The sequence below is a fragment of the Rhinopithecus bieti genome, unplaced genomic scaffold (genome assembly GCF_001698545.2).
Source record: "Rhinopithecus bieti isolate Rb0 unplaced genomic scaffold, ASM169854v2 scaffold_56975, whole genome shotgun sequence".
NCBI classification, from domain to species: domain Eukaryota; kingdom Metazoa; phylum Chordata; class Mammalia; order Primates; family Cercopithecidae; genus Rhinopithecus; species Rhinopithecus bieti.
The window spans coordinates 192,047-212,949 of NW_016823127.1; the positions used below are offsets into that span (position 1 = coordinate 192,047).

At 46.3% G+C, this 20,903-nt stretch overlaps 1 protein-coding gene across 1 annotated transcript in view; it reads left to right on the forward strand.

Moving 5' to 3' along the window:
• CBX6 (chromobox 6) overlaps positions 1-20,903 on the forward strand; it is a 54,807-nt gene that overhangs the window by 22,742 nt on the left and 11,162 nt on the right. The window contains exon 2 of the mRNA XM_017861256.1: positions 9,259-9,356. Coding sequence (XP_017716745.1) covers positions 9,259-9,356 — 98 coding nt within the window. The remainder of the gene's footprint in view (positions 1-9,258; positions 9,357-20,903) is intronic.

Consider the following 20,903-nt stretch of genomic DNA (forward strand, 5'->3'; position numbering starts at 1 on the left):
TTGTATTTGAAAGCATTCATTCTTTAAATGTTTCGTAAAACTTTTCTGTTTAAAAAAAAAAAAGTCTAGTCCTGCTGTTTTTTTGATATGAAGATTTTTAATCACCAATTCAATTTTTTAAATGGTTAAAACATTATTTACATTTAAAATATCTTAAATGTAAAATTTGTGCAATTTGATTTACATTTTCAAAATTATTGGCAGAAGGTTGCATCATATTATCACATTTTTAAAATTGATTCTTCATCTGAAGTCATGTTTCCTTTCTTTCTTTTTTTTTTTTTAGATGGAGTTTTGCTCTTGTTGCCTAGGCTGGAGTGCAATGGCACAATCTCGGCTCACTGCAACCTCCGCCTCCCGGGTTCAAGCAATTCTCCTTCCTCAGCCTCCCGAGTACCTGGGATTACAGGCATGCGTCACCATGCCCGGCTAATTTTGTATTTTTAGGAGAGATGGGGTTTCTCCATGTTAGTCAGGCTGGTCTCAAACTCCCGACCTCAGGTGATCTGCCCGCCTCAGCCTCCCAAAGTGCTGGGATTACAGGCGTGAGCCACCGCGCCCGGCCAATTTCCTTTCAGTTCTGCTATACTTTATGGGTCCCATCTCTGTTTCCTAATTAGTCTTGCCAAAAGTTTGCCTGTTTTATTAGTTTTTTCAAAAAAACAAAATTTGACTCTGTTCATCATGTCTATTTTACGATTGCTGTCTGTTTCATTTATTTCCGCTCTTACCTGTAAATTTTCTTTTCTCTACTGTTTAGGATTTACTCAGCTGTTCTCTTGCTAACTTCTCATGTTAAATGTTTGGCTTATTGATTTTCAGCCTCTTTCTCCTGTAGCATAAGCCTCTTGTATGTTCTGATACGTGGAATTTTCATTATTGTTCGCTTCTAAGCATATTCTAAAACCTGTTATGCTTTCTTTGTTTACTCATGAATTATTTAAAAGTTTTTTCTATTTCTATGGTTTTTGTTATTTATTTCTTATTGAAGTACACGGTGGTCTGAAAATATTGTTTGTTCAATCCATTCTTTTGGCATTAACAAAAGACCGCTTTTTGGCAAGATAAACGGTCAATTTTCATAAATGTTCCAGACGTGCTTGAAAATAATGTAATGTCTGCAGTTACTTGGTGAAATGTTCTGGAAATTCCCATTAAGTAGAATTTGTAATTCCGTAATTCTCATCTCGTATCTTTTCTACACTCACTGACTTTTTTTTTCCTACTTTCTCCTTCTGAATTACTCAGTGAGGTATGTTAGACAAGACAGAACTATCCAGACTCACAGTAAGAAACCAATCAGTGAAATCCAGAAGGTAGAATATTCTATCGGACAGTAGCTTAATTCCTTCAATTCGTGATATGAAAATAGGGACTGTTCTAAATTAAAAGAGATTTGTGGATGTAAGCAGATTGGGTCCTGAACCCTAACACAGAAAAACCAGGTATAGAGGACATTTGGAGGATAATTGGTTTGGGCTCTCTAAAGCCTAGCGTGCACCTTGCCCAAGTCTGAGGACACCCAAATGTCCTCCCTTTGCAGATGGCCAGTGCTTTGGTCCTGCCAGAGGAGGGCTGACATCCTCATCTACCTGTTCCAAAGATAATAAAAGCACCATTTCCTGTGATAACAGATGTCAATCCCCAACACCCAGAAGATGTAAATGGTAGACACTTGAAAATATCATTTTGAGTGACTTACCAGGGGACTTTAAAGGCAGACTGTGTGGCTAGTCTTGCTGGAAAGACATTCTGAAGTCTGTGATGATGGAGTAGCCTCTGCCCCATCTCCAACACCCGCTCTGTGGCCCCATGGGTCTATCAACTCTACTACACAGCTAACTCCCATGAGCAGGGACTTTGTCTCATTTCTCTGGGTCTCCCCAGCAACTAGCACGGCTTGTTGGATAAACAAGAATTAGCTGGCCATCGAGCCGCCATCTCCATCTTGGCACAGCCTCCGTAGGTTCTGTTTGCAAAATTCTGAGCCCAGACCCTTTTATCTCCTTCATCTCCTTTCAGAAAAGGATGCTCGAGCCTGTCACGAATGAAAAACTTATTACCGGCATGTGCAGCCCAGACAGATGGGAGGGAGGCGGACGCAGAGATTGTTGTGGCCAAACTATTTACTGTGTCTGGACAGGACAATTTCAGAATCTGGAAATTCCCCGGCTGCGGAGAGGCAAAGGCTCTTTTCTCTCGCCAGTTTTCCGAGCAATGGCCAGTGAACTGAATTTAATTTAGGATGTGAGGCTATGCTACGCCCTCACAAGGACCACTGTTCAGGGGAGCTGGGCGGCCCCTCGGTTTGCAGAGAATCCATGGCTGGATTTGATGAGTCAAACTCAGCAGTGTATAATGTCCCTAATGTGACTGAATTTTCTCTAAACTCCACTAAAGGTATCCCAAGAAGATAACTGGGCAAGTGCATGAAAACATGTGTTTAAGGATATTCATCGCAGCCTGTTTGTAATTTCAAAACACTGAAAACCATACATTTAGATCCATTAACTTTTGATTATATACATGAATAACGGCACAGCCACGCAGTGGATTACTCTACACAATTTTTTTTTTTTTTTTTTTTTTTTTTTTTTGAGACGGAGTCTCGCTCTGCCGCCCAGGCTGGAGTGCAGTGGCCGGATCTCAGCTCACTGCAAGCTCCGCCTCCCGGGTTCACGCCATTCTCCTGCCTCAGCCTCCCAAGTAGCTGGGACTACAGGCGCCCACCACATCGCCCAGCTAGTTTTTTGTATTTTTTAGTAGAGACGGGGGTTTCACCGTGTTCGCCAGCATGGTCTCGATCTCCTGACCTCGTGATCTGCCCGTCTCGGCCTCCCAAAGTGCTGGGATTACAGGCTTGAGCTACCGCGCCCGGCCTACTCTACACTATTAAAGGGACAATGGAGATCTATATTTCTTTCTTTCTTCCTTCCTTCCTTCCTTCCTTCCTTCCTTTTTCTTTCTTTCTTTTTTCTTTTTTGAGATAGAGTCTTGCTCTGTCACCCAGGCTGGAGTACAGTGGCGCGGTCTCAGCTCACTGAAACCTCCACCTCCCAGGTTCAAGCGATTATCCTGTCTCAGCCTCCCGAGTAGCTGGGACTACAGGTGTGCCCATGCCCAGCTAATTTTTGTATTTTTAACAGAGATGGGGTTTCATCATGTTGGCCAGGCTGGTCTCAAACTCTTGACCTCAGGTGATCCACCTGCCCCCTCGGCCACTCAAAGCACTGGGGTTACAGGCATGAGCCACTGTGCCAGGCAAGATCTATATTTCTTGACATGGAGATAGGTGGATACACCTATACCCACACCCACATGCCGATCTAATATACACATAGTCATCTGTGCACATATTTGCAAAAAAATAAAAAAGAGGTCTAGAAGGTCATTCACCACACTGCACCATAGTTTATCACTGGGTAGTGGGAATTAGAATGACGTTTATCTTCTTTGGACTTAATGGAGTATGGAGTGTTTAATTTTTTTTTTTTTTTTTTTTTTTTTTTGAGACGGAGTCTCGCTCTGTCGCCCAGGCTGGAGTGCAGTGGCCAGATCTCAGCCCACTGCAAGCTCTGCCTTCCGGGTTTACGCCATTCTCCTGCCTCAGCCTCTGAGTAGCTGGGACTACAGGCACCCACCACCATGCCCAGCTTGTGTGACAGAGTGAGATCCTGTCTCAAAAATAAATAAATAAATTTTTAGAAGACTAATTTGGGCTGATAGTGGTATAAACCTCATAGGGCTACTGTGAGATTGTATGAGGTGATACAGGTGCAGAAAGCACTTAGAACAATGCCTGGTGTAAAGCAAGCCCTCAATAAATGTTTCTACTTGACTCTTGCTTAAAATTTACAGTCAGCTGCACCATCGATTATTTGGATTTAACTATAGGATATATTTTACTAGCTTCTTTCTTACCATTGTTATTACACTTTGTTTTGTTTGTTCTCAGTTTCACTGAGAAAACTGATATCATAATTGACAAAAAAATGAATATATTGAAGGTATACAACATGATGATTTGATATATGACACAACGATATATGTATATATTGTGAAATGATTATCATAACCAAGCTAATTAACATATCCATTACCTCACATAGTTACGTGTGGGTGTGCTTTAGATTCCACATATAAGTGAGACATACAATATTTCTTTGCATGTCTGGCTTATTTCTCTTAGCATTGTGTTCTCTGGGTTCATCCATGTTGTCACAAATGGCAAGATGTCCTTTTTTATGGCTGAATAATATTCCAATGTGTATATATTTCCCGTTTTCTTTAGCCATCCGTCAGTGGACATTTATGTTGCTCCCATATCTTGGCTATTGTGAATAATGCTGCAATGAACACGACAGAGCAGATTTCTCTTTAAGATACTGACTTTATTTTATCTGGATATACATCCAGAAGTGGGATTCTTGGATGAAATGGTAGCACTGTTTTTAATTGTTTAAGGAACCTTCATACTGTTTCCTATAATGGCTGTACCAATTTATATTCCCACCAACAGTGTCCAGGGTTCCCTTGTCTTCCTCCACATCTTAGCCAACACTATCTCTATCTTTTTCAAAAGAACCATTCTAACAGATGTTAGTTGTTAGCTCACGTGGTGTTGATTTGCATTTGCCTGATGATTAGTGATGCTGAGCACATTTTCACATACTTGCTGTGTTCTTTGGAAAAAATGTCTTATTATTTCTTTGCTCATTTTAAAATCAGGTTATTTATTTTTTGGCTATTGGCTTGTATGAGTTCCTCATATATTTTGGATGTTAGCCCTTTATCAGATATATGATTTGCAAATATTTTCTCCTATTTCATAAGTTATCTTTTCATTTTATTGATTGTTTGCTGTGCAGAAGTTTTCTAGCTTGATGTAATCCTACTTGTTTATTTTACTTTTGTTGCCTATGCTTTTGGTGTCATACATGAAAAATCATTGCCAACACCAATGTCAAGGAGCTTTTTCCCTTTGTTTTCTTCTAAGAGTTTTACAGTTTCAGTTCTTACATTTAAGTCTTTTATTGATTTTGAGTTAATTTTTGTGTGTGTGGTGTATGATACGCGTCCAATTTCATTGTTTTCCATGTGGATATCCAGTTTCCCCAACACATTTATTGAAGATACTACTCTTCCCCCATTGTGTATTCTTGGCATCTTTGTAGAAGATTAGTTGACAGTATAAGCATGGGTTGATTTCAGGGTTCTCTATTCTATTTCATAAGTTTATGTGTCTTTTTATACCAGTACCATGCTACTTTGATTACTGTAGCTTTGTGATATAGTTTGAAAGCAGGATTGTGATGCGTCCAGCTTTGTTATTCTTTCTCAAGATTGCTTGGGTATTCAAGACCTTTTTTGATTCCATGCAAATGTTAGGATTTTTCTTTTCTATTTCTGTGAAGAATTCCATTGGATTTTTTCTTTTACCTTTATTTATTTGTTTGTTTGTTTGTTTTTGCCAGAGGCCTCCACTTAAAGAGGAGCAATTGAAATTTTGATAGAGATTGTACTGAATCTATAGATTGCCTTGGGTAGTATGGACATTTTAACAATATTAATTCAGGTCAGGCACGGTAGCTCACGCCTGTAATCCCAGCACTTTGGGAGGCCCAGGCTGGCAGATCACCTGAGGTCAGGAGTTCGAGACCAGCCTGGCCAACATGGTGAAACCCCATCTCTACTAAAATACAAAATTAGCCAGGCATGGTGGCGGGCACTTGTAATCCCAGCTCCTCAGGAGGCTGAGGCAGGAGAATCACTTGAACCTGGGAGGCGGAGGTTGCAGCAAGCTGAGATTGGCATGGGCAACAGAGCAAGACTCCATCAAAAAAAAAAAAAAATTGCTGAATAATGAACCAAAATGGCATCACCAGAATGTATTGCTCTCCTGTCCCCTGAATACTCCCCACCACCCTCATTCTCAGTCTTCTAATAGTTGGTTATCTTAAGTGCTTACCTTTTATGGCCACTGAATTGTCAACAAATAGCTGCCAATCTCAGGCCTTTCTGGATGCCTAAAATCCAGCATCATCTATAACATAGATTTGCTGAAAGAGGAACAGTGTTCACAAACTCCTAGGTGAATATAATCGTGCCACTGCACTCCAGCCTGGAGATAGAGTGAGACTCCATCTCGAAAAAAAAAAGGGGGATTGAGTAAATTAACAAATGAAGAACACAGAGAGTGATACCCAGTACGTAATAGGCCTTCCATATGCATCAGCTGTTAATACTGTGACGTTCCAGGGCCTTTAGACGTTTTTATATCTTATGAGGCAAAGAAACAAAAAACCCAATAGTTCTGTAGAAATTACCTCGTTGACGTAGTTACCAGATTTCCATGAACAGAGGGAAGAATTCCGTAGTGATATGACTCAAACCCAAGGCTGTCGACAAAGGCAGTCCCAAGGGTTCTGAGATGACCCACACAGAAGGTCTTGAGATAAGCATCTATAAATAGACCTCGGGGCCGGGCACAGTGGCTCACGCCTGTAATCCCAGCACTTTGGGAGGCCGAGACGGGTGGATCACGAGGTCAGGAGATCGAGACCATCCTGGCTAACACGGTGAAACCCCATCTCTACTAAAAAAAAAAAATACAAAAATTAGCCGGGCGTGGTGGTGGGCGCCTGCAGTTCCAGCTATACGGGAGGCTGAGGCAGGAAAATGGCATGAACCTGGGAGGCGGAGCTTGCAGTGAGTGGAGATCGCGCCACTGCACTCCAGCCTGGGCAACAGAGAGAGACTCCGTCTCAATAAATAAATAAATAAATAAATAAACAAACCTCGGAATGGCCCATCAGGGTCACAGGCAAGAATCCTGAATCATTATGCAGCATCAAACGGCTGAGTAGAGACCCTCAAAAGTGGTTTGAAATGACTGAATTATTCCCTTAGTGAGTAAGTAGTTTTACCCCAGGAAGACTTGAATTATGTACAGAAATGTAAAAAGAACAAAATCCTAATTATTTATTTATTTATTTGAGACGGAGTCTCGCTCTGTCACGGAGTCTGGAGTGCAGTAACTCGATCTTAGCTCACTGCAACCTCTGCCTCCCAGGTTCAAGTGATTCTCCTGCCTCAGCCTCCCAAGTAGCTGGGATTACAGGTGCCTGCCACCACACCCGGCTAATTTTTGTATTTTCAGTAGAGATGGGGTTTCACCACGTTGGCTAGGCTGGTCTCAAACTCCTGACCTCAGGTGATCTGCCCACCTCGGCCTCCCAAAGTGCTGGGATTACAGGCGTAAGCCATGGCACCCAGCCATCTTTTATATTAAGGTAGTTTTTCTATTTTATATTCTTATGATATTTAAGAGAACTCAGTCTATTAAAATAATAGATTACAATTTTAAATGTGTAACTGAGTAAATGAGTACAATTTTAAATGTGTAACTGAGTAAATGATCTGGACTTGGGATTTGCTCTTTTACACATAGTACTGGAACAGCCAGTCAGACTTCAAGTTCATATTTATATGCTAAACGTATTCAATTTATAAGAATTGTTTCAGTGCTTAAGAAGGTTTGTCAACCAATTATACTTAGGAAGTTAAGCAAATATATTATATGTGATGAATAATGCAATATGAAAAGTTTAAAGGAGTTTAAGTTCATAAATGAGACCAAAATTAATCGGAGCCTTCTTAGAAGTGATTGCTAAATTTGCTAGATCTATAATTAAAAAATAAATTATTTTAGCTGAAATTAAAAGTGTAAGGACAAACTAGGTTTTTCCTTTTATTTATAACTTTAATAAAATTGAATATTAATTTTTTAAACTTAAGAAAACCCCTGGATAATCGTTTCTGCACACAAAATCTATCTTTCAGGGCATCCAAAAAATTCACATTAATGAATTTTTTGAATTAATGAATTCATTAATTAATTCATTAATGAATTAATTAAGAACAGGTTGAGACAGTCCTGTTACCTCTTATTTCTGTTCATGTGGGGTCAAGAATAGGACAAGTTCGGGCCGGGCATGGTGGCTCACGCCTGTAATCCCAGCACTTTGGGAGGTCCAGGTGGGTGGATCACGAGGTTAGGAGATTGAGACCATCCTGGCTAACAAGATGAAACGCCGTCTCTACTAAAATACAAAAAATTAGCCGGGCATGGTGGTGCGCGCCTGTAGTCCCAGTTACTCAGGAGGTTGAAGCAGGGGATTCTCTTGAAACCAGGAGGCAGAGATTGCGGTGAGCCAAGATCGCTCCACTGCAATCCAGCCTGGCAACAGAGCGAGACTCCATCAAAAAAAAAAAAAAAAAAAGGAATAGGACAAGTTCTCAGTAGGCCCCTGGACTAACCACCCAGTACCCTTAAATTCACACAGGAACTGGCCTTTGGTCATAACTCTTCCAATTCTACACACCATTCAGTAGCTGCAGGTCACACAGGACCCGAGGGACAGAGAATCCCCAGCCCAAATGGGTTGAGGTTGTGGCACACAGTGTCCTCCAGAGGGATGTCTTATCTCCGTGTGAGAGTCACTGGGGCTCCAACCTGTCCCAGAGTCTGAGGCTGGAGTGTAGCAGGGTTCCCCCATGGCTCAGAACATGAATATCAGGATGCGGTTCCCTTAGGCGGCATCCTTATTGGCACCCCCGACAGGTGACGCCCACCCTGGACAGCCGGACTTCCCAGGTGAATGACAGACCTCCTTGCCTCTCCAGGCGGTGGGGGATACATCACAAATTGGAGTCATACACACAACACTAGAGAAACGGAAGAAAGATGATGCATTTTGGTGGTGACGAAGGTGGGGGCAGTCTCCCAGAGCCGGGGACTCCCGAAATTGGGTTTGGTTCTAAACTAACTACATAATCAGACTGATGCATTCTTCTGTTGACTGACTCTGCCTCACCAAGAACTCCACACCCCTGGAAAATCCCTTCCGGGATTGTCTGGGAGGCCCAGGTTTGTCCCTGGGCACAGGATCTGGGGTGCTTAGCTGGGCCCAGCACTTTCTCGGGGCTTCTTTGCTGGGTGTGTGCTTTGGAAGCAGAGCTCAATGAACCCACTAGAAGGCTCCTTTCTCATTTAACCTCTTGAAGTTTCTCTCCCAAAACAATTCCAGAACTGCTGTGTCACAACAGGAACAGGAACCTCATAGGCCATCTCCTATCAGCAAGCTTTTGATATTGTCACTCCCCCTCAGGGGCCCCCTTAAGACCCCAGGGAAGGGGATGAGGAGGAAAAGGCAAAGGTGAGGGGATGCATAGTGAGGGCCCTCCTCCTCCCACCAGGGCGGCAGGCTCCAGGTGACATCGGTCCCCGCTATGAACAGGGATGGGCACCGCACTGGGGCCAGAATGCTGGGGAGGGCAGGCGGTCAGCAGCACGGGTCAGTGGCCAGCCTTCTCCAGCCATATGCCAGCCCTCTGCTCCAGGGCAAGAGTCCACACAGTTCAGCAGAACTGGCAGAATGAGGCTGGGCGCGGTGGTTCACGCCTGTAATTCCAGCACTTTGGGAGGCTGAGGCGGGCAGATCACTTGAGGTCAGGAGTTCGAGACCAGTCTGGCCAACATGGCGAAACACTGTCTCTACTAAAAATACAAAAATTAGCCAGGCATGGTGGCAGTCACCTGTAATCCCAGCTACTCAGGAGGCTGAAGCAGGAGAACTGCTTCAACCCAGGAGGCGGAGTTGCAGTGAGTGCCATTGTACTCCAGCCAGGGCGACAAGAGCAAAACGCCATAAAAAAAAAAAAAGAAAGAAAAAAAAAAGAAACAAAAAAAAGAACTGGCTGAATGGAAGCCAAGAGAGACCAGCCTCCCAGCACCCCTCTGTCAGGGTGCCCTAACCTTTCCTTAAAGCAAAAAAGAATCTGGAGAAACTAGCCATTCTCCCTAAACCACTGAAATGTAGTTGGAAGAAAAAAAAAATCCTGCTTCCCAGCAAAACAGGAAGAGCAGGAAGAGAACAAGTTGGCACAGAGCTGAGAGATGAAAGACATCACATCAGAGTTTTGCATCTCTTCTCATCTGCTTCGCATTCACTGGAAAGAGGTGTCCAGGCGAGGGGCCCACGGGAGCCAGAAGCGCCCCTGGATTTTATCTGCAATTGCCCAGGTGTCAGTTTTCCCACCGTGGCCTTGGCCACCCCTCGTCAGTCCCGCAGACCTTGCTGGGGGCCCCTGGCCTGACAAGCCAGACTGCTGTGGAAGACACAAACGCTCTTCTTTCAATCATTGTATTTCCAAGTGTCTTTGTAGAGAAGCCCTAAGTAACTAGCAGACTAGAGGGCAATGGCTCCCTCTGTCTTGTGCACCCGTCTGTGAGACGGTATCCAGGTGTGGAGTTTCCAGCTCTTTCCATTTTAATGTACAGCCTGTTGCCTCTCTGAATATACATCGAGGAGGCTGCATTGTAGCAGACTGGAAATGCATCTGCCTCTTGGCCCTCGGAATCTCACCCAGGGCTCAGCCTCTGCATCCAGCTTGTTGTGCCAGGCCCCTTCGCCTCTGCAGTGAGTTGTCACCGGGGGCCTCCTCCCTGTACTTGGATCAAGGCCCAGGCTCTCCTCCATGGCCTGCAGGGCCCTGCCTCCCTCGCTGACCTCACTCTCTGTGTCCACTCGGCTCCAGCCCCGCTGGCTTCCTTCTGTCCCTCAGATATGCCAGGTGTGTCCCTGCCTCAGGGCCTTTTGCTAGGAAAGCTCCTCTCCCAGATCTATGCAGCCGCCTCCTTTCCCTGGTGTGGGTCTCATCTCAGATGTGGCTGCTCTACAGGCCGGCCCTAGCCACCCTGCTGAGCACCGCACCCATGTGCCCTGTTCCTCTCCACTGTGCAACCCTATTCAGCCTCTTCACAACACGTATCTGACTTGAAATCATCTTTCCTTGTGTGTTTTTGTCTGTCTGCTGCCCCCATAAGAATCCAAGACTCTTGAGGGCGGGGACTCTGTCCGTCTTGTTCTCTGCCATGTCCCCAGCTCCTAGAATAGTACAAGCATATGACTGAAGCCCAGTAAATATTACTTGACTGGCTACCTAGTGTCAGGCCCTATCCAGTAAACCGGAGGCACAGGGGGCCCTGCCCTCAGGGAGCTCAGGCTTCTTCTAGAGACAGCAAGAGCCACTGAGAGGTTTTTTTCACTGTTGATATTTTGGCTCCTTCAATGTTGAAACATCTTAAACAGAGGAATGACTTGGTCAGAACTGCACTTCCAAATAATCCCTTTGCCAAAATTGGCGTTTCCCGTGTCCCTTGCCCAATCATGACCGTATTCGGGCATATTTCCAACGACTCTGCCGCCCTCTTACTAAAAATAGCGAGCCTGTCTTCAGAGGCACAGAATTTCACAGCGCAACGTTTCAGAAGGAACTCTACATGTTTCTATTCTTTGGAGCTCACACTGTCCCCTGAACTCTCGTCTCTGGCTTCTTTGTCCACAGCTTCCTAGGTCAAATAGCATCACGTGGCTGGTCTCGTTGGACAGCAGGAAGAGATAAGGGAAGGGCATTAAATGGAAGAATGAAAGTTTCATTCATCTCTGAGTCTTCCACATTTGGTAGAAAGTCAGTATCCTCAATAATAAAATGGAATAATAACAGCATCCACCTCGTAGGATCCTTTTGAGATCAAATTATTAATACCTTTTCTCTGATCAGGTAGAGATAGAAAAGAAGAAAAAATAAATAAAATAAATTATTAATACTGAATGTAAAGCTCTCAGAAGAGTCCTTGAAACATAATGAGTTCTTTTTTTTTTTTTTTTTTTTAGAAGTTTCACTCTTGCTGCCCAGGCTAGAGTGCAATGGCATGGTCTCGGCTCACTGCAACCTCCACCTCCCAGGTTCGAGAGAGTCTCCTGTGTCAGCCTCCCGAATAGCTGGGATTACAGGTGCCCACGACCATACCCAGCTAATTTTTCTATTTTGTTTTAGTAGAGATGGGGTTTCACCACGTTGGCCAGGCTTGGTCTCAAACTCCTGACCTCAAATGATCCTCCTGCCTCGGCCTCCCAAAGTGGTGGGATTACAGGAATGAGCCCTATACGGAGTTCTATACAAAGTGTTAGCTGTTGCTACTTTTGGCCAATATAGCTTCAATTTCTAGAAGTGGTCCAATATACTTTCAGTGGAAGAAAAACATGTAAGTGTATACGTTGTGTGTGTGTGTCGTGGGGATGGGGGTGTGATGGTCATCCCTCTTGAGGTATAACCTGGCTCAGGGCATAGATAAACATACACTTCCACCATTGCAGACTTGTTGTGTGCCCAACACAGTTGCAGATGCTGATATATATCATATGTTGTTATCCTTACGATAATCCTACAAGATAGGAATGATTATCTCCATTTTACAGATGAAGAACACTGAGGCTCAGAGAGGTTGATGATGAAAAGTTGCACCGCTGAAATTCATCCGTGTGCACATCCACCTGTCCGTGCATCTCAGTTCCTCCAGGGCAGGAATCCCATCTTTTCTACTTCGCATTCCCAGAGTCCATTGCAGGGAGGGGGAGAGACGCAGAGAGCGGTTGCTGGGCCTGAATCCCTATACATGCTATATGGTCAAAATTACTCTTAACAGTCCCTTCAACGGCACATCCAACAAATATTACTTGGAAATATATATATATGTGAATTAGATACATACTGTGTGCAGGGCCCTGTGCTAGCACTGGAGAGAAAATGGGAACCAGATGGGCAAAGTCCCTGCCGCTGTGGATCCTGGCGTCTAGTGAGGGAGTCAGGCACTAAATAAATGGTTCACATTAAACAAACCATTCCTATAATGCCAGATAGTGTTAAGGACCAGGGGATAAAAAATAGACATTGTAAACCAAAAAGTGTCTGAGATAGGCCTCGATCAATCGAGAAGTTTATTTTGCCAAGGTCAGGGACATGTCCGGAAGACAGTGAATTCGGGTGCCGAGTTTGCATTTTCCTTTCCCATCTACAGGAAGAGAGGGTGGTGGGTAGGAGTTGCGGCTCCTTTACATAAGGTTATCAGAGGAAATCTTTCTGAAGAGGTGACATCTGAGCAGAGATTAAAAGAACTGAAGAAGCCACCATGCCTCCCCTGGGAGAAGATGGGACTGTTCCAGGCAGAGGGAACAGCAAGGACCAAGGGCCTGGGGTGGGAGCAGCTTGGAGTTTACAGAGCCTATAAAGTACCATACTCACCTGCTGTGCCTCAACCCTCCACAGTAACATCTGTTCCCTGCTCAGATCCCCAGGGGTCCCTGTTCTATGTACCCCCAAGCCCACCCATGTGCCTTTCCTCTAGCAGCCAGCATCTATAGCTCTCCTTCCAAAGGCCATCCCCAGGGTACTGAAGCCACTTTACACAGAGAGGCAGAAAGCAGCATGCGTCTGGGGGATCAACATTCCCCCCACCCTTGCCCTGCAGCCTGTAACCAGGATCTGGTGGGTGGGGGCAAACATTGAGGAATAACTTACTTTCCAGATCCCCTGAGGGGTGAGGCTGGGGCCACCCACTGCGGGGCTGTAGCTCGACGCCTTGCTCTCTGCTTGCTTTCTTCCCTTTCCTATCTTGCTTCACTCATTCCCTTAGCAATCTCCCCTGGGGGCAGTTCCTTAATAAGTCACTTACATGTGACTAAGACAATCACATAATGGGTTGAGTTGCAGCAATGTGCAGTGTATAGCGATAAGGACATCTGCAGAATATCATTTTACATTTTCTAAATGATGGAGACAAGTGCAGAGTTGACTTTCTGTTGAGTTAAACGTCCAGATGATGCTACACTCTCCACATTCTAACCCACACCCCAGCACTCCAGGACCTCAAATCAGGGACAGAATGAAGGCCTGTGGCCTGTGGTTCCAAGCTCAAGGCACTGACTCCTGGCATCAGGGAGAGGACAGTCCATTCTGGAAAGTGGACTTGGATAGATCTTCAATAAGACGGGAGCTAAAGCACTCTTTCCCAATTCTGACACTGTCCACAGCCTTAAGAGACTCTGTGCCTCAACCATGCCAGGCTGACAGTCGAAGCCTGGGACAAAGCTACCTCCTCCCATTCCTGAGACCCTCCTTGCCCCACGTGCAGACAAACCCTGTTTGGCAAAGGCCTCACTCTCCATCCCTGGAAAGCCCAGTTCAGCACCTTCATTCCTTGATTTGTCCCACAGATATTTATGAGGCACCCACATGTGTCTGATGCTAGGGACATGGAGGCATAGCCCATGAGTCCCAACCACACCCACTTGGCAGAAGTCACATAAGGTAAGATGCCCAGAATTCTGCAGGTGCCTTTGTGAAAGGAGTATCTGGCCCAGGGATCCCATCAGCTTTAAGCATGAGCTGTGTCCCAACCAGGGACCCTTTAGGTCAGTTATTACAATAATAGCTCTGCATCCCCTTTTCAGTGTGACCTTGCCACTCCTCCCATCCAGGCATGGAGTCTCTTTCCCTGTTCCTGAATCTGGGCTGGCCTGATACATTAGTTTGCTATGCTCTACCACTAATTGCTTAAAGCAATACCCCTTTATCGTTTCAGTTTCTGTGGGTCAGAAGTCCAGGCACAGCTTAATTGGAGTCTCTGCTCAGGGTCTCACAGGCTGAAATCCAGATGTCAGCTGGCGCCACATCCTCATCTGAAAACTCAGGGTTCTCCTCCAAGCTCAGTGGCTAGTCACAGAATTCAGATCCCTGTGGTTGTAGGACTGAGGTCCCCAGCTCCTGGAAACCACCCACCACCATTCCTGCCACATGGCCCCCTCCACAACATGGCATCTTCCCTCTTCAAAGTCAACAGGAGAGTGATTCTGCTACTTCCAACCTTTCCCCTTGGGAGAGGCCTGGACTGTCTTTCAAAGAGCTCACCTGATTAGGTTAGACCAAGATAAACTCCCTTTTGAATAAGTAAAAGTCAACTGAAAGGACCTTAATTATGTCTACAAAACCCTGTTTGTTTGTTTTTGTTTTTGAGACAGAGTCTTGCTCTGTCGCCCAGGCTAGAGTGCAGTGGCACAATCTTGGCTCACTGCAACCTCCATCTCCCATGTTCGAGTGATTCTCCTGCCTCAGCTTCCTGAGTAGCTGGGATTACAGGTGTCCACCACCACACCCAGCTAATTTTTGTATTTTTAGTAAAGATGGGGTTTCACCATATCAGCCAGGCTGGTCTCAAACTCCCGACCTCAGGTGATCCACCCACCTTGGCCTACCAAAGTGCTGGGATTACAGGCAGGAGCCACCACGCCCAGCCTTTTTTTTCAATATAACCTAATTATGGGAGCAAAATCCCAACACATTCCTTAAGTCCCTCTCATGCTCAAAGGGAGGGGATTATATAGGACATGTACACTGGGTTGGGGGAGGCAGGAACCTTGGTGGCCTTGAAATCTGCTCACCATACCTTGTGACATGCTTTGACCAATAGAATGCAGTGGGAGCAACATTGTGTAACTTCCAAGGCAAGACCTTAAGAGGCTTTGTGTGTCTCTTACCTTCTTATGTGACTCCTGGAACCACGTAAGGAAGCTTAAACAAGACTATGAATAATGAGAGACCAGGAGGAGAGAGAAGCCCAGCCAGCATCCAGTACTATCACTCCAGACGTATGCGTGAAGCCTTGGCCTTGTCTCTGACTGTGGCCACACCAGTTAGTTACCCTATACAAGAGCAGGAAAGAGGACCATCCAAGGTGCCCGTCAAACACAGAATCATGAGAGATAATAGATTACTGTGTTTTAAGCCACTAAATTTTTGTTTGTTGTACTACAGGCTTTTTTTGGTGAAAGGAAGGTAAGTCTCAGGACCCCCAAATCACAAAGCCGAAAAGAAAGTTGTTGGCTGGGTGCAGTGGCTCACGCCTGTAATCCCAGCACTTTGGGAGGCCGAGGCGGGCGGATCACAAGGTCAGGAGATTGGGACCATCCTGGCTAACACAGTGAAACCCCGTCTCTACTAAAAATACAAAAAATTAGCCGGGCGTGGCAGTGGGCGCCTGTAGTCCCAGCTACTCCAGAGGCTGAGGCAGGAGAATGGCGTGAATCTGGGAGGCAGAGCTTGCAGTAAGCTGAGATCGCACCACTGCACTCCAGCCTGGGCGACAGAGTGAGACTCCGTCTCAAAAAAAGAAAGAAGAAAGAAAGAAAATTGTTGCTTTTCTTGGGGTTGAAAGTTGAACCCCAAAAATCACTAAGTCAAGCTGGGGACTGCATCAGGCAAACTTGGCTCCCACTTTTTCCCTAAATAAGATAGCTACAAAGATTAAAAAACTACGCATCTCCTTCACAGTTTGCCCCCAAGGAATTTCCATGTGGGCCTCAAGATCTTCACCCTGAAACCGTTCTGTTGAATTTCACCTTGGCAATGTAAATTGATAGTTTATCTTCACAGATGGCGGGACAAGGACAGAACTCAAAGCCACCCCTCTTCTCACCTGAGACAAACGCATATTTGATTGCTTCCTCTGGCCTGTTGCTTATGTAAAAACGCAGATTCAGTGAGACAGGCTGAGGCATAAGTGACTCTTCCTCTACCCCTCCTCACATGTAAATTGTGTATTCAGTGTAAGGCTGATCAGACTCAAAATAATACAACCTTTTGTCTCTTATCTACCTATGACCTGGAAACCCTCACTTGGAGTTGTCCCGTCTTTCCAGACCCAACCCCACGTACATCTTAAATGTGCTGATTGGGCCGGGCGCGGTGGTTCACGCCTGTAATCTCAGCACTTTGGGAGGCCGAGGCGGGCAGATCACGAGGTCAGGAGATGGAGACCATCCTGGCTAACACGGGAAACCCCATCTCTACTAAAAATACAAAAAAATTAGCCGGGCGTGGTGGCGGGCGCCTGTAGTCCCAGCTACTCGGGAGGCTGAGGCAGGAGAATGGCGTAAACCCGGGAGGCGGAGCTTGCAGTGAGCCGAGATTGCGCCACTGCACTCCAGCCTGGGCGACAGAGTGAGACTCCGTCTCAAAAAAAAAAAAAAAAGTGCTGATTGATGTCTCATATCTCCCTAAAATGTATAAAACCAAGCTAACACCCCTATCACCTTGGGTACATGTCATCAGGACCTCCTGAGGCTGTGTCCCAGGCACGTTCTTAACCTTGGCAAAATAAACTTTCTAAATTGATTGGCACTTGTCTCAGATAGTTTTGGTTCACAATTTCATAGGAAACTGATTTGCCCTCTGTCTGGACAACTCCCACAGGCTAACAGATCAATTTTTTTCCTTCATGATGTTGTACCAAATCTCAGAACTATAGACTGTCAGAGGTAGAGGGGATTTTTTCTCATAGAATAGAGACTATCTTCAGGGGCTAATAAGCAAGGGAAGGGCATGTGAGAGGTTCATAAATCTCTCCGAAATTTTGGAATGACTTGGAAAGAACAGATTTTCAAAAGAGTCACCTGCAGCTGGTCGCAGTGGCTCATGTCTGTAATCCCAGCACTGTGAGAGGCCAAGGCGGGCAGATCATGAGGTCAGGAGTTTGAGACCAGTCTGGCCAACGTAGTGAAACCCTGTCTCTACTAAAAATACAAAAATTAGCCTGGCATGGTGGCATGCCTGTAGTCCCAGATACTCAGGAGGCCAAAGCAGGAGAAATCACTTGAACCTGGGAGGCAGAGGTTGTAGTGAGCCAAGATGCGCCACTGCACTCCAGCCTGGGCAACAAAGCGAGACTCCGTCTCCAAAAAAAAAAAAAGTCACCTGCCAAAAAATGTCATAGAGCACTAAAATGGCCAGTTCCTCCCCCATTTCTGAAGTTGAAAAACTAAGATCCAGAGAGGAGAAAAGGACTTGTACAACATCATACGCTTACCAAAAGAAAAGGGACCCAAGCCTGGCTGCCTGCATTCCCACTTCATCTGATCACGTCCCTCCTCTACTCAAAACTCCCTCACACTTCCCACTGCCCCAGACAAAGTCCAAACCTATCCAGCATTCAAGGCGCTTCCCAAGTTAGGCCCCACCCATCTTTCCACTGCCATCCTTTGCCGAACTGCACCAACCCATGCCATAGCAGACTTCTTTCCCATCCCCAAAACACACTCTCAGGCTCTGATGTGTTCTGTTGTTCAAGCTGACACATCCACCCAGGACACCCTTCCCATTCTTCACTCATAGGTCAATTCCCATTTGTCTTTCCAGCCCCAAATCAGAGGTCTCCACCTCTGAGAAGGCCTCCCAGTCTCACCTCCAGGCAGTAGGTTGCTCCCCCATGTCCACTCCCAAGACATCCTGTTCAGACTCTTATGGTAAGCTTACAATGCCTTCCCCAAAGATGTCCATGCCCTAGTCCCCAGAACCTGTGGATAGGATACCTTACTTACCATCCACATTACCCTATGGTAAGAGGGTCTTTGCAGATCTGATTAAGTTATGGAGGTTGAGATGGAGGAGATCATTCTCAATTATTTGGGCAGACCCAATGTAATCACAAGCGTCCTTATAAGAAAAAGGCAGAAGCCGGACGTGGTAGCTCACGCCTATAATCCCAGTACTTTGGGAGGCCGAGGCGGGCAGATTACTTGAGGTCAGGAGTTCGAGACCAGCCTGGCTAACATGGTGAAATCCCCATCTCTATTAAACACAAAAATTAGCCGGGTGTAGTGGCGTATGCCTGTAATCCCAGCTACTCCAGAGGCTGAGACAGGGAGAACTGTTTGAACCCGGGAGGCAGAGGTTGCAGTGAGCCGAGATTGTGCCACTGCACTCCCACCTGGGCGACAGAGCAAGACTCCATATCAAAAACAAAACAAAACAAAACAAAAAACAAAAAGAAAAAGAAAGAAAGAGGCAGGAAGTGAGCAAAGGGATCGTAGAAACAGAGATTTGAGTGATGAAGTCATGAGCCAAGAAATGCCAGCAACATTTAGAAGCTGGATGAGGCATGGAACAGACACTCCTCCAGCCTCCAAAAAGGGACCAGCCCTAAGAATACCTTCGCTTGGGCCCAGTAACACTGATTTGGGACTTCCCACCTCCAGAGTCATCAGATAACAAATCTGAGTCATTTTAAGCCACTGAGCTTGTGTTAATTTGTGACAGCAGCAACACGAAACTCCTACACTTTTATTCTAGCATTAGTCACACTGTGCCTTTCTCACTCCACTGAGAACTCCTCAGCCTGGGGTGCTTTTGTTTCCTGATGGTTTAACACAAAGCCTGGTGCTTCCCAAGGGCTCACAAACACCGCTGAATGAATCAACAAGTGGACTCACCTGCTTCATCCCCCGCCTGTCTCCCTCAGCCCAAACACACACACACTCTCACACCCACTCCACTCGCCTGCCCATCCACCACCACCCACATCTCCCAGGAGGACATTTCTATTTTTACCACAGCAGCTCACCTTGGGCTGGCCGGCAAATAGCTGTTTCCCTAGAACATACTAATTTTAAGTGAGGAGAGGGATTACTTTCAAGGTAGTAGTTGGACAAATCTGCGGGGAGGAAAACACTAACATTTTGAAATGGTGGATTTGAAACCCAAGAATTGATATCGTAGCACAGAAACGTAAACATCTTTCCTAATGAGCCATTGATGTTCACAAGACACAACCCTGACTCTTCACAGTCCCCATTCCTCCCAACCCCATCTCAACCCCAAGGTGGTCACTGGAAGGATGGTGAAATCTGTATTTAATGACACTGAAAGATGTCCACTTTATAGCATTAAGGAAGAAAAGCAGATTCCAGAACAGTGTGAATAGCGTGATCTCATTTTGTTAAAAAATCAAATCTACAGACAATGTGTATGTATATACATATACATACACATACGTACACAGGTGGACGTGAGTTCATGTAGGCATAGAGCAGAGGCTGGAAGATTGGTGAAGATGTTAACAATGGTTTTATGGGAGTTATGGACAGTTGCTTTTTTATCTGTATTTTTAAAAATTGTTTTACAAAGAACAAGACTACTAACATAATGGGAAATAAAGTTCAAGTAATTTCAACATTTAAAAAGTGGAGCATTTTGCACGGCAGGGCTATTTTTTGTGTCCATTCCCGGACAGCCCCAGCTCGATCCCCCGCCCCTCCCCAAGTAGGAAGCTGGGGTCTGGGCTCCCCAGAGCAATGGCGGAAGCTTCGCGCAGCTGCGGGCGGGGAGAGGGACGCGGCCGGGTCGGGGGGGTCGGGGGGGGCGGGAGGGGTGCTGGGAATCGGAAAACACAGATATGACCGCGAAGGCGGCTTCTGCCGAATAACCAGATGATGACCCGCTGTGGGCCCAAGGTGGGGTGCGGGGAGGCCCGTTCCTGCCCGCGGTCCCTCTCCCTCCCTCACTGCCACTGCCTCTCCCGGGCGAGGGCAGGTGTCGCCCGAGACCCCGGCCGCAGACAGATGCCCACGGTCACCCAGGCCTTCCTCGGCCCCATTCGCCGCACACCCCTTTCCTGCGGTGGCGTTTTTGTTTTAACTCTTCTGAACTGGTTACAAAACCACACTCCCACGAATACATAAATAATGGATGGGGGGCGATGTTTTAAAGAAATTCCCGCAAGGCCTGGCAAGGCAACAGCAATTGCATTTCTGCTGCATCATTTTTAACTGTTTGCAGGCTACCGCGGGAGACGCGCGTTGGCGGCGAGACTCCGGCTCCACAGCCCTTCTCCGCCCAAGGCCTGGCGAGACTCGCGTGGGGATTAAGAGGCGAGGAGAGGGTGTCCGTGATCAGGCGCCAACAAGATGGGGGAGGGGGTGATAAGCGTAAGGCCGCAGCGTGCCCACAAGCCGGGTACCCATCGGGTCCGCCGGCAGCTGCTCCCTTCGCCGGCGCGGCCCCTTTAAGAGCCAGCGCGCGCCCCCGCCCCGCTAACGCTGACTTTCCCTAGCAACCGCCCCGGGAGAGGGGGAGGTCCTGGCAACCGCGCGCCGGCCGCGAGGATCACGTGACGGCCCGCAGCTGGACCGCGAGCGCGCGCCCCGCCGCGCTCCCGCCCGCCGGGGCTT